Source organism: Tenrec ecaudatus, chromosome 13 (assembly GCF_050624435.1).
Source record: "Tenrec ecaudatus isolate mTenEca1 chromosome 13, mTenEca1.hap1, whole genome shotgun sequence".
NCBI classification, from domain to species: Eukaryota; Metazoa; Chordata; class Mammalia; order Afrosoricida; family Tenrecidae; genus Tenrec; species Tenrec ecaudatus.
Window position 1 is genome coordinate 97973177 of NC_134542.1, and position 13932 is coordinate 97987108.

At 39.5% G+C, this 13932-nt stretch overlaps 1 protein-coding gene across 12 annotated transcripts in view; it reads left to right on the forward strand.

Moving 5' to 3' along the window:
* QTMAN (queuosine-tRNA mannosyltransferase) overlaps positions 1 to 10009 on the forward strand; it is a 459649-nt gene extending 449640 nt beyond the window's left edge. For 9 of the 12 annotated variants that reach the window (XM_075529859.1, XM_075529861.1, XM_075529854.1 and 6 more), the window contains 3 exons: positions 2846 to 2919; positions 3620 to 3711; positions 8902 to 10009. In XM_075529859.1, coding sequence (XP_075385974.1) covers positions 2846 to 2919; positions 3620 to 3711; positions 8902 to 8985 — 250 coding nt within the window. In that variant the 3' untranslated portion in view covers positions 8986 to 10009. The remainder of the gene's footprint in view (positions 1 to 2845; positions 2920 to 3619; positions 3712 to 8901) is intronic. The other 3 variants (XM_075529863.1, XM_075529865.1, XM_075529853.1) reach the window with 1 other exon arrangement.
* Positions 10010 to 13932: the final 3923 nt, after the last annotated feature.

A 13932-nucleotide genomic window follows, 5' to 3' on the forward strand; every position in this document is an offset into this window, starting at 1 on the left:
ATTTTGTTGAGTGCGAATGAAGTAGGGAATGCAGCAATCAGCAAAGCAAAAGGGATAGCCTCAGTGAGTTTGTAACAGTCCAGCACATAATGGCTACATTCCTTGCGAGTTAAATCACTATGGTAAAATCCTTGGCAGCGTTTTTTTCAATAGTTTATTCATGCTGTTCATTATTATGAGTTGTAAAGAGTATGAGAATTTCATTTTTAAAATGTCTTATGGAATGTATCACTTTCTTAGATCTTGTAGACATGCTGTGGAAACCATAACATAAAATATGAGTTACTTACAATAACTAATTTTAATCCCATCTGCTAAGTATGACAACATTAGCATTTCCACTTAATTAAAAACACCCTTAAAGCAGCAATGTTTTAATCACTCCATTTTATTTACTCTCCTCCGGTGTCACTTATAATTGTAACTTTTTATTTTTTAATAATGAGGGATTTTTTTCCTCCTTGCATCACACAAAAAAAGTGCTGTCGATAATTAGCAGTCTTCTGTTATTAGTAGACTCAGGTGTCACAACTGTGTCTCATCCTCATTACAGTAAAAAATTTCACCTATCAGATTCATTATTGCTAGATAATGCGACTGAGAGCCTTTGCAGGCCCTCCAGAAAAGTAATTCAGCCAAGCAAAATTATCAGCTAATTATATTTAGAATCAAAAGCCCAACAACTATTTGCAGATAAATTATATGAATTGAAGTGAATAGATCTGAATATTAAGATTCATAGATTTAGCAGATGATTTGTTAATTGGAATAAAAAGGTCATTTACTAGTCATTTTAACAATGGATCAATTGGAACTCTATTTATTATTTAACTGGTAGTGCATAAGAATTGAAATGATGAATAATTGCATTATTGCCTTGAGATGATCTTTTTCTTCACCATAGCAAAAGTGGAGAAACTTAAGAGGATGGATTTTATAACTTTTTCTTAAAATATATTGGTCTCTTTCTTAATGTATTGTAAAACATAGTCCTAACCCAAAGAGACTATACAGTAAGGTTTAGTATTTTAACAAGATAAAAATATGAGCCTTGTGGTGGTTGGTTGCTTTTTGTTTTGTTTTAACCTGATTGGAAATATAAGCGTAGAGAAGGTAATTTGCAGAGTTTGTCATTTCTTTTTTAAAAATTCACAAAACGCCATTCCTCTTTTACGGAATTTTAATTAGCAGAGGCTTTTTGGAAATGGCCTGGTATGGGCTCATACGATGACTCAAAATGTAACTTGGCCTGCGATTGTCTTTCAGGGAACAGAATACTCTAATTCATATCCATTATTAAATAGTAGATAACATGTGCACTTTCTGAAATGCCTGTGACTTCACTCTTTTGATTTTACGTAATTACAAGGGAATGTTCATATGTATTTGCTTTTCGGTTGGCACATCATTTTAAAACTGAGTGATTTCAGATAAATTTCTCTGTTTTGGGTTCTTAAGGAATATTACTGGCTTTTGTGCTCAAAACTTTTGTTGATGTTTCAAGGGAAAAATGTTAAATATTAGTGTGATCTCTGAAATGAATGATCGGTGAATAGACTGCTTTTCCACTGTGTTCTCGTGCAACTTGTGTCAGGTTTGCAGCAAAGCTTGGAGCTCAGTATTTTTTTCAAAGTTTGCAGCATCAAAGCGAAGATTTTTCTTTCAAACTAATTTCAGTTAACATAAAAATAGGGAAAGCATCACCCACTTAAGAACAGCTTAAATTGCATGTACTTTGTCACTGTAAATAAACAAGGTAAACATTGACATGACTTCAAATTATTCTGGGGTTGAAAAAAAAACCTGCAGTTCAAAATAAAATTCCGCCTTTGGTCAACATTTTGGACGTCATTCAAAGTTTCTCATAAAATAAACATATTTTGAAGAGTGTTTTGAATTTTACTGCATAATTTCTAACCAACAGAAATTACAGTGGTACCTTTAAAGTTTATTATAAGTCAGATCAATAGCCATTATGCAAGGGTAAAAACAGCCATTGAGACACAGTGCCTTTGCTCTACTTAACCCTTACTACCCGTATGTGGAGAAAGCTCCCTTTAGCTGGTCTTGGGGGTAGGGGAAACCCTTTCACAAAGTGAAACTTTCTTTTTGTGTTGGCTTAATAATACAGACATCCTTTTCTGATAAACTCGAAAAACGATCTGGATTTTTAGGCAAGCAAGCAAAATGTTCATGAACGCAGTCTTCATAAGAGTTTTTCCATCAAGGAAGGCGGGGGTGGGGGGGGCTGGAATAGTTTTACATTCTGCATAATAGCAAATTGTTTTGAAGCATGAGCTTAAATGAAAATGCCCCATCACAACAGATTGTAATTTTTTTTCCTGAAGCTTTAGAGAGTGCCTCGATCATTTCCACGGCTATAGTGTTAAAGTGAAGTATTTGCTATTTGATTTAAACATTTTTGAAAAATGAACATTCTGGGGCTATGCAGCATTATTAAGAAAAGCTGTCCATACTTTACCACGTTGTTACATGTGTTTATCTGCCGATGATGAAATGTGTTAAACAGTATTGAAAAACAAAAAGAAGATGCAGAGCTGCGCTTTGATTAATTCAGTGAACAAAACATATGCTGTTGGTTCTGTTCTATGAAATTCATATATGATCAATAAAATCTTTTAAAAGAGCAACTTTGGCTTTAGGATGGGACTGCCGACGATGGTTTTGTTCCACTGCACTCGGAAATCAGCCTGTGGACTTAAGCAAACAAAATCGCTCTCTGCCTATGAAAGGAACGTGGTTTGTTTTTGGTTTTGTTTTTTTTTTTTTTGTTTGGTTTGGTTTTTTAAAATATATTCTTGTCCTCTTTCTAAAATCTCTTTAGGTTGGAAGCTGTGTATTGTGGTTGCTACCCACTTTGTCCCAAGGACTTGGTTTATCCTGAAATCTTCCCAGGTAGCAGCTCTCATGTCCTTTCTTCGTTCCTGAGGTAGTATACACAGTCAAATGCTAAAGTAGAAAGTTTGAAAATAAACTTAGGCGGGAGCAATTGTTTATTTGGCAAGTCAACATGTTAGTGTTAAGGAAAATTTTATGTGTTTTAATACATTAGAGTTAGCTTATATTTACCATCTGTTCTTTTAAGATAACAAAAAAGCAAGTTTTCAAATAGCATTCTTCATTGTTAGCATACACATCCCATCATGATGGATTTTTATAAGCAGGTCAGTGTGACTGCAATAGCTTACAGATTTTTTTTTTAATGATACACACAGAAAAATTGAGGCCTGAAAGTCACACCAAATTATATAAACACTCGACTGGTTAATAATATGCAACTGTTGTACAGGGCACATACGGCTATGGTACCAGTTCTTTGAAAAAATTCTCATCACTAACTATATCACATATGCATTGTGTTACATTAGAATAATGTATTTTAATCACCCAAAGGAGATGTCTAAACATCACAACTACACAGTCTTATTTAGCATTAAACATCCTTGTGAGCTGAGGTAACCTTATAAAATCATGCTTAAATAATGTAAAACACGAGGCGGCACAGAGCAATATGCATTTTTAATTAGTAAAGTGACTAATATCGAGTGTGTGCTTTGAGGTTTTTGTTTCATTAAAAATGTATCTGTTTTTCCTGCAGCTGAATATCTGTATTCTACACCTGAGCAGCTTTCAACAAGGCTTCAGAAATTCTGCAAGAGACCCGATATTGTAAGAAAACATCTCTATAAGGTAGTTATTGAGAAGAGATTTACGTGGTGTAAATGCCATATTGAAGTACAAAGAAAAAAATCTTAAAAAAAACATTTAATTAACATACTAATGTTTAAAGGAAACATGCTAGGGAGGGATATTAGTTGTTACACTAACAAGGATTAATTAAACTGGATGCCGGTTGTATTAACCTAGGTCTTATGAAATACGTGCACTTAATGCACGGTACATGCTTTCTTAAAAAAAATTTATTGTGTTCTAAGATGACTGTCCTTTACATTTAGCCCCAAGAGGCTTATAAAAATGAACCTGGATTAATGTAACTCATTAGTTTAAAAGGAAGTAAAGGAAAGATTCTACAATTATACTAATGAGGCTAAGCAATTCTTCCTATCTTAATGAAATTTTCAGTCCTCAAAAATTCAGGTGAGTGACATGTCTGAAGGTTGGTGTTCATTTTGAACCACCTTGGAGATGATGGTCATTTTCCTTTTTAGTCAGTGACATTGGCGTCTTGAGTTTGCCTGGAATCAGACTGGCAGTTTCCTCGCTGGCTGGCAAAGGCAGAAGGAAAAACAGTACAAATCGCAGCATCGTTCACTCCCTCATTCACTATCTTATCTCTGGTCGTTTGCATCCAGAATTGTACACTGTTGAAATAACAACACAAAGGCCCTACTAAAAGTCTAAGTAATTGAACTAGGATAAATCTGCTTTACGAGTGTTGAAGGTGGCTCTAGGCCATGAGTAATATACCTTTTTATATTCTTTGAATGTAACATCTTCGTTTTACATAAATTCAGAAGGGTTTACAATCTATCGGTTTTATAATCCAGCGTATTTTAATTGTCTTATGTTAATATCTAAACCACCCACATGAAATACAGTTGTCTGCCCATCCTCGCCTCTTCGTGTTTCATGGCCCCAAATACATATTTACATAGTAATACATCAAAACTGGACTTTGTTTCTGCAGGAAACAGTTAAACTTCAAGGAAAAGGGAGAGAACCAAAAATGCAATTTAACACCCAATTTCAAGCTCATTATCTTTCATTGTCTATTAACTTGGCGATGGTTCAGAAGGTATCTCATAATCGTTTCAAATGCTGACTGAGCACTTCCAGCCTCAGTGTTACTCGAGAGGAGCCTATGCTATTGTATCGGATACCAGGGAAAGTTTGCAGGGGAAACAGCAGCACCCAAGGTGTACCTCAACCTTTCTGTGTTTTCAAAGGGCAGTCGCTGATTTGTTTGTGTAAATGTCAACCAAATTGTTTTCCACGTGGCCCCCAAACCACAATATGCAGAATGTGGCAACTCAGGACACCGACCCATGACCATCCGTGCAAATAGCTACGTTGTTCTACACGAGGCACAGAGCTGGTTTCCAAGAGTTCGCAGTCAAGCTTTTTGTTTGGGTTTTTCGTTCAGGTGGATTCTTGATCAAGTATTTATAAATGTATGTCCACCATTAAAGTCTATCGGATTTTTTTCACTTTGCCTCAATTTCGGTCTTATTAAACCTGTGGTTCTGCATCTGCACATTGTTAGCCATTTTAGAAGCTTTTGCAACAAGTCGCCTTAAGTTGGAGAAGGAAACAGATCTCCTGGGAAGATACGTTAAGGCAGCTACTGCCCCAAGTATGAAATGCACATCAACGTCTTGTGCTGTGAAAACACCAACTTGTTCCTCAGGCAACTTAAAAGGACCGGAACCTTAAGTGCTGCTTCACTGAACTATGTCGTCTTAACTAGTTACCTGTATTTATAGTCTGTACATGATAAAATGTTCCATCTCAAAGTTTTACAGATCAGTAATTATGTGTAAGCATTCATGGGAATGTATGTGTGTGATTAACATCTAAGTTTTTGCTACCTGGGATGGTTGCCTTGTAAATCTAGCATGTATTTTCACATATGTCCTCATTTATAATTCTTCATGATAATGGTGCCTGAATCGCAGTTTCAGAGAAAGAGATGAATTAGTCCAAGCTTCCTAAATAGTCAAGGACTCTGTGATGCTGATGGCTATCAGCAAACACTGGCCTACGACAAGGCACCCAGACTCGTCACCACAGGAATGACCATGGCTTTCAGTGCAGTTACTGTAATGAGATGGAGAGCCAAACCAAAAAAGAGAGTCTTCTAAATTTCCTGTATTTTAGAAATAGTAAATCGTGATACTTATTACCTTTCTCTTTACAAAGTATACTATTGCAGATGATGTTCGTTCTCACTAACTGCCAACGATTGATCTCAAGGCAGCTTTTTATCAGCTCTTGTGAGTGCAATGGAAGAGGATTCTCTGTGTGCTGTTAACAAGAATGTTTGCCTTTTCCCTTCTAGAAGTGTTGCACTGGCCCGCGCGGTTTTGCTTTTGTAAAACATAGGCTTCTAACATCTGAAAGGATAGAATGTCACTGAATTTATTCCTTTTACATTTTTACACCCATTTGTGTATGTGTTTTAAGATTACATTTTAAAATCTTCTCAACTGCTTATCATCTAGAGTTCGATTTAGAGCAAGGTTTTTCACAGGGATTCACATGGGGAAATGTGATGACTAGAACCAGGCTATGAACACTTGGCTTGCTTCTCACTGAGACACTACCCTTCCATTCTGAGTGGGGGTCTTGAAGCGGGATGGGAACTGGAAGGCTCGTAGGGGGAAAGCAGAAACAGAATTTGAGGGGATTTTGGTTTTGTCTCTTCTTTTATTCTGAAAGTAACTCTTTCTACTATACGCGTACGGATTTTTCGACTTCCCACCTGAAATGGTTTCAGGCTTGAAATGTTTGAATTGCTTATGTACAGGAACCTCTCTGTGCACACACCCCCCCTCCGACATACACACACACACATACATTTTTCTTAGATCCTTACGAAAATTGAGTCATGCAAGCATCAAACGTTAGCTGCGCCACTTTCTTAATAAGTTAACATCTCTAGTTTAATCTCTGATTACAGCGTTCTTATACATTCAGGACATAGTCCTTTCTGGGTAGAGGACATCCATTGGCCACATGACTTGTCAAAGATACGATAGGTTCCACTTCCTCCCCAGTAAGAAACATGTATAAGGAAGCTTCAAAAGTTCATGGAAATAATTGACTTAAAGGTTAATGGAATTTTTCCATGAACCTTTTGAATTTCCCCTGTCTGTCCCTCGCAAAGGACCCCAGGTGGCACAGTGACCAAAACACTCAGCTGATCAGTGGAAGGCAGTGGAAGAAAGACGTGGCAGTCTGTTTCCCTAAGGATTAATCCAAATAAAACCAACCCCCACTGCAGTTGGGTCGATTCTGACACACAGCGACACCGCCCCCCACCCCCCTATAGGACAGAGTAACCATTTTGAGTTTCCCAGGCTATAATTCTTTGTGGGAGTAGATAGCCTCCTCGCTCTACCATGGAGCAGTTGGTGGCTTTGAACCACTGACCTTCTGGTTAGCCGCTCATAACCTACTGCACAACGCCATCCACTCTGTCCAGTAGGGTTGCTAGGAGCTGGATTCTACTTAATAGCGAAAGGAGTTGGAGCCCCTTTTAAAGTTGTCGTTTTTAACAAAATATCCCCAGGGCTAAGTTGAGCATGAGTTCCTAGATGTCATCATAGAAGTAAGTAAGCAGCCAAGGATTGACTTTCTACATGAATACTTGTTGTTCTCCCGCCCAAACAAGTGAGCACCTTGAACTTGTATTTCCCCTGCCTCATTTTCACTTTGTGATTTTAACTACTAAAATTCCCCAACAATTAGTTGAAACCTTTATGTTTTTAGAGAACCTTACTTAATTAGGTCATTATATTTTTAGTCTTAGAAAGAAATTGTATGGCCATACCTCTATTACTGGTATTGAAAATTGCGCCAAAGTATAATGAGGGGCTCAAACTAATGGAAGGGATTCTCATTCCTGTCCTATTTCTCAGTTTCTTTCATGAATACATTGAGTGACATTTTCTGTGGGGGGTGGATGGGTGTCATTCTGCCCTTCGTTTCAAGAACGACCTGTAATTACTCTCAGACGATGGCTGCTCTTGACTTTGTTCTCCTCTTCAAGTTCTTCAGCATTTATAACCTTGATAACCTCCTCTTATTTGAAGGAGCGAAAAATTTTCAAATTTCTGCCTAAAGCTGATTCCAAACACTGATGAAGCTTGCAGTTCAGACTCAATGCTCAGAAAAGCCATTTGTGGTTGTCTCTGTTATGTCCGGCTCTGCCTCCCTGAGCCACAGCCAAGCCACCTTTAGTTTCCTTCCAAGAGACCCCCACCCAACGGTGGCTTATGCCCTCGATGTGAATAAGGTGTTGCTTCCTGGTGTTAACGCTCCTCCGCAGCCATGACTTTTTTTATATATATAAAAATGAGAACTTAAAAGCGGGTGGCATTTTAAAGGACGACTGAAAACCGAACCAACACAATGTAAGACCAAGTCTCCCTGTTTCTCTCTTCTTTCTCCCTCTCCTCCTTCCCGTCTTGCTCTTTCCTTCCTTTCTGTGTTCTCCCCTCCCTTGATTTTACTTGATTCAATTTTCCTTAATTAAAAATAAATTCTTGTAATCTACAGCCCCATAGATGACATTCTGGGTGAGAAAGATCAGTTTGGCATCTGGCTTTAGGTGATGTTCGGGCTTCACTGCGATACATCTGTAAAAGTTGAAGAATGTTTAACAGATCTTAAAAGCTCCCCCCACCCCACCCCACCCTACCCCAGTCCTGCCATAATGAAATAGTGAATATAAGCCAGTATGTAAACTTGATGTACTTTATAAATTCCACCTAAAAGTAATGGTATTTATCTTCTGCCTTCGCCACTTTCAAGTAAAATGCACATGAGCAAAATAGAACAAACCCATGTATTCAGATGATGTGTGTTTTGTGTTTATAAAAGTTAAAGTTGGACGATGACTATCTAATAGTTGTCGCCCAGAACATAAACCAGGAAATGCGTGTGCCACGGAATGTGCCCATTTGTGACAGCGGTAGCGCTCCTCTTATGGGTGGAAATACAGTCACTCTTTAAACCAATCAGATACTGGGATTGTTTCTTCCTTTCTTCTGAGATGATGAAACTTGAGAACCATTCACTCGGTGGGGTCTTGGGGTTTGCTTTTTAATATTGCGTGATGTGGATTTTCAGCAGACGTTGGTTTCTCCATCCCTAATGCTTCTTCATTTCTCTCCCTTCTCTCCCTCCCCCTTACAGGGTGCAACGGCGCCGTTTTCTTGGGCAGCCCTACATGGTAAATTCAGGTCTCTGCTTAGAACAGAACCTAAGGAAGATTTGTGACAGATGGGGCTAAGTCACAAACTTGCAGCCTAAGGCAGAATCTGTAGAACTTTCCAGAGTGTGCCCATATTTACCTGATCAGAGAGCAAAGAAAATCTGCAGAGGAAGCTGAGCCTGGCTGCTTGTCATAGCTGACACAGAGCCATCTGCCACAAACCTGTGGCGGCTTCAGATCTCCAAGCCCTGCCACCACCCCAACTCAAATTAAATACAGATTCCCAGAGACGTTAGGATGGTTACACATGTCCTCGGCATCACATGTAGGAAACTGTTCAAAAAAAATATGTGGCCTGTTGTATAACCGCACTCATGTATCCCATATGTGGTGCCACATTGAATTTCCGGTCGAATCTGTTTTTATCCTTTGTACTGGATGACATGGTGCCTGAATTCTTTCTCTTCGCCGACACGATGGCAGCCAAACTGCAGCTTCAAACGCTCGCACTTGGCTGGGTTTCTACCCAGGTTGCCAGGTTGTCATCGGAGCCTTCTTGTGTCCTCAAAGGGCCACGGGGTCTGAAAGGAGGATCAGAATGCTACCGGACTAATTGGGCAGCCCCCTCAGAATTATTTGTGGGAAAAGGGCTGCTTTAGCACTTTTCTTTTAGCAAATTAATGACTCTCCGGCACAGGGGTTTTTAAGTGAAGGTATTAATAAGGGGTCTGGCAGGTATTCCCATGATTCACAGTGTTACATTTGCATTTAATTAATCTTAAAGAAAGTTGCAGGATAAACAGCTGTAATTCGGACAAACATCAGAAGTACACTAAGTGGAGCCATCTCTTCCATGAAATGAACACGGAGAGACTTGTTCTAATTTTTTTTTCCTTCCGGGCTAAAACTAGAAATATCAACTTCTAACAAAACAAGCTCTGATACAAGTACTCCAAAAATACGTGCATCCGGCTACAAATGCAGTCTTTCAAGATAAGTCACTTTATAATTCCAATATCAAGCAGCTGTATTTGTTGATGTAAAGATGTTTTGAACAGTTAGATTGTTAAATAAATTTTTAATAAAGTACCCACTGCTATTTTTAATTAGCATATCTCATTTACGTGTAAGTGTGTGCATCTATCTGTCTACTTCTCACTGAACACTTCCTTGTGTCAGAGACAACGAATACAATTGTTTCCTTTCTGGATGAACAAGGATCTGTTTTGCAAATGTTTGCAAGATATTATGACATTTCCAAGATTTTCTTTGCATTCTGGAAAGCAGGAGGTAAACATTTGTAGTCATTAAGGTAAAGTCTGTTGATAAACCATCTTCTGTTTACTCACAGGTAAATTGTAACTTTGTTTGCTTTTGAAATGAGTAACTTCTCCACTGAAGAGCAAGGAGCTGTGGGGGTGGGAGCGGGGCCAGAAGGGGGGGTCAGATCTGACTCTGGACTCCAGGTGACTTGAACGGTCTAGCAGTTAACTGAGATTGAGTAGGCAGTGGCTCAGAAACCCAGCCGCATCCTTTTGACAGGTAGCAAAATGGTAAGCAAGAAATAGATCAAGGTCAGCAAGGCAGGTACTGCTCGTGGGATAGAGGCAGTCTTGCAGATCAAAGAAAGCAGTTCAGCAGCCACGGCGCCTGGGGATTTGAAAGCAGTCACAGAAGCAGGGAGTTGTATCTTTGGACAGGGGCCTCTTGCCCCCTTAGCCAGTATGCAATTCATAATTCACGTCCTCGCTCCTGGGGAAGACACTGAACAAATGACCCCGTCACCCATAAAAGAAAGGACTCGCAGATTGTTCCTCCGAGGCTGAGACTTCAGAAGCTGGAAACTGGCAGGTGTGTTCCCACTGAGAACAGAAGTAAAGATGTGAAAAGAGGCCCTTGGTCATTTCTTCTGGGAGGGGTTTCTCGGCTAACGAGATGACCTGTACCAGTCATCTTGCTTCAGTAGGATAGCTTCTGTGTCATTGACATTGCCTGACCTGGGCAATCTGCTCTCGCAGCAAGAGACGCTGTTTAGACCATACTGTTCGATCTCGAGAATAATGGGCTCAGGTTTTATAGTGGAAAAGACATTATGTCCTTATACCCTTTTCCCCTCTAAATGACGGAGGGTGGACATTAACTACAGTTCTGATAAGACAGCTAACACCTTGAAATACTTTCCATAGTTGGGTGAATATCATATTGAAAATCACCTGTATTATTTTCCTACCTAAAACTTAAATCAAACGCTCTAGCTGTGCTCAGCCTTCCTTTTTAGATAAACACTTGCCTTAAATGTACCACTTTTTAAAACCATGTTGTCAGCTCTGGGTATTGGTGCACAGAAGCAGTAAAAAAAGTTTTGGAAATGTGCAATTCTGAACATTGAGGAGCTGTGACTAGGATGCCCATGCGCATGCTTAGCACTCACAATGTAGTAGAGTGGAGTGTTGTTAAGGGGCTTAACCATATTTCATTGAAGTTGGAATACGTGGAGATTGCAAGTTAACTCTTTAATTCCCTGTTCCCTCTGTTGTCACTAAAGAGGTCAAAGCCCCACATTTCTTATATAGTGTCTCTTTGTTTTCAATACTCCATATTCTGCTCATTTTCATCTTTTAACCATGAACTCATTTTCAATTTTAAATATATTTTAAAGTCTGCGCATTGTCAAGACCTCTCATACCACATCTAGGATGCCTGCCCTGTACGATAAGCCATGGACTGTATTACTGGCTAGGTGTTTCTATAACAGCAGGACACCCGAGTTCTTAACAAGCTTACTGAGAACATGTTCATCAGGAAGATCGCAGGAAAGGACATTTCTCAACATGCTCCTGAGTTTTGTTAGACTGTCTGTTTTTGTTGTGGTTTGTGTGAAATTTTACTGAGAAAATTATTTTTCTATTCAACAGCTAATACATCTAATACATGTTTTGTTTCAAGGCATGAGTTGCAGGCAACTCAATCACTTCTAGAGCCCCTTTCTCCCTGCGCTCCCTGTTTCTATTCGCCCATCTTTCTGCATTCTTCCAACCTTCTGAGCTTTGTTTCTGGTCTGCTCTTTTGGTCTCATGTGGTTGATTGATGATTCTGAAAATAATGGGCTCTGATTGTATAGCGGAAAAGACATTCTATGCACAACTAGCCATGTACATGTTTCTCTCTAACTGCTCATAGGTATTATTGTTACTATAAACATCTGTCACTTGGTTGACTGAAAAGTGGTCCCCCGGAGTGGGTTCAGTTCCAGGTTTGAAGAATGTCTAAGGGCCAAGGTCTCGGGCTTCTGCCATTCATGATCAGATAGGCTAGTAAATCTGGTCCTTTCTATGATTTTGAGTGTTGTTCTACATGTCTCACACTCAATCCAAGATTTGCTATTGTGTTTCACACTCAGGGCTGTCGCCAGGTGCCATCTAGTTCTTCTGATATAAAATGCTCCAATTTTATTAAACACCCTTCCAAACCCAGTTTGGCTGAAGTGCCCAGTTATCACTCATAATTCTACATATCTTGACACATGAAGATGGTAGTACAACTGGTAAGTTAAGGGAACTTCTTAGTAATAGAGAACTGCATTTATGAATTTCAACCCCTTGAAATGCATCTGGAAGCAAAGATTTCATTTTATGTTGAAGGTGTTAATTTTATTTGATATATTTTTAAGTAAAGTCTTTTTTTTTGAGAAAGCATGCGATAGTAAGAATATAGTGACCCACAACAGAATTATCATTTAAGTCTCAAAACACGTTCTATAAGTGATCAAATCAATTTCCAGAATGGAAGTCTATGTTTTCCTTTAACGTGTGCATATTCTGTGAGTCGTTACCACCCTGACTGCCTTTCTGTTTCAGTACAAGATTGGGGAGTATTTAATATCAACTTTTGGAAATAACAACAAAGAGAGTATATTATAAACCACAGGCTAGAACATGTTTCACTTCAATATTTGAACTGAGATGCAGGACAACTTAAAAAGTGGTCATATCCGTTGGGCCGCGACTCAAATACTCCCTCAACACAAGAACTTTGTTCTAAAAATCCAGCACTCTGTGATGCTCACCTTCCCAACACCATCGCTAAAGACAAAATGGGTGCATAAACAAATGTGAAGAAAGCTGATGGTGTCCGGCTATCTAAAGCTATAGCATCTGGGGTCTTAAAGGCTTGAAGATAAACAAGTGGCCATCTAAGAAGCATCTGAGAAGCAACAAAGCCACATGAAAGAAGCACACCAGCCTGTGTGATCAGACGGTATTGATGGATCAGGTAGCAGGCATCTAAAACCGAGAATAAAACCATACCCAAGATGAATGGGGGAGGGGGACAGGAGGGGCACGAAGTGGAGACCCAATGCCCATCTATGGACAATTGGCCATCCCTGACAGGGATCCCAGGGAAGAGATGCAGTCAGGGTGCATAGAGCACCAATGAAACACGCAACTTTCCTCTAGTTCTTTGGTGCTTCCTTCCCCCGCTGTCATGACCTCAATTCTACCTTACAAGTTGGATTAGACCAGAGCATGCACACTGCTACAGATAAGAGCAGGGAATCCAGGATAGATAAACCCCTCAGGGCCAAACAAGGAGAGTAGAGATATCAGGAGGATTAGAGGAACGTGGGGGGAAATAGGAGGATCAATCACAAGAATCAACCTAGAACCCCCTTTTAGGGGGACGAATAATGGAAAAATGGGTGAGGGGCGACAGAGGACAATGTAAGATATGGAAATAATTATAACTTATTCATGAGGGAGGGTGGGTAGGGCAGAAATGGGGAGCTGATATATCGGGGCTCAAGAGGAAAGAGAATGTTTTTTAAATGATGGTGGCATATGTGTAAATGTGCTTGACACACTGGAGGAATATATGGATTGTGATAAGAGATGTAAGAGACCCCCCAATAAAAGTTTTTTTTAACAGAAAGAAAATATATTTTTTAAGCGGGGGGCACCCAGAGATCTGGGGACCCTACTGCCCAGGCTGCCAGAGGCTGTGCCCCGAAGAGG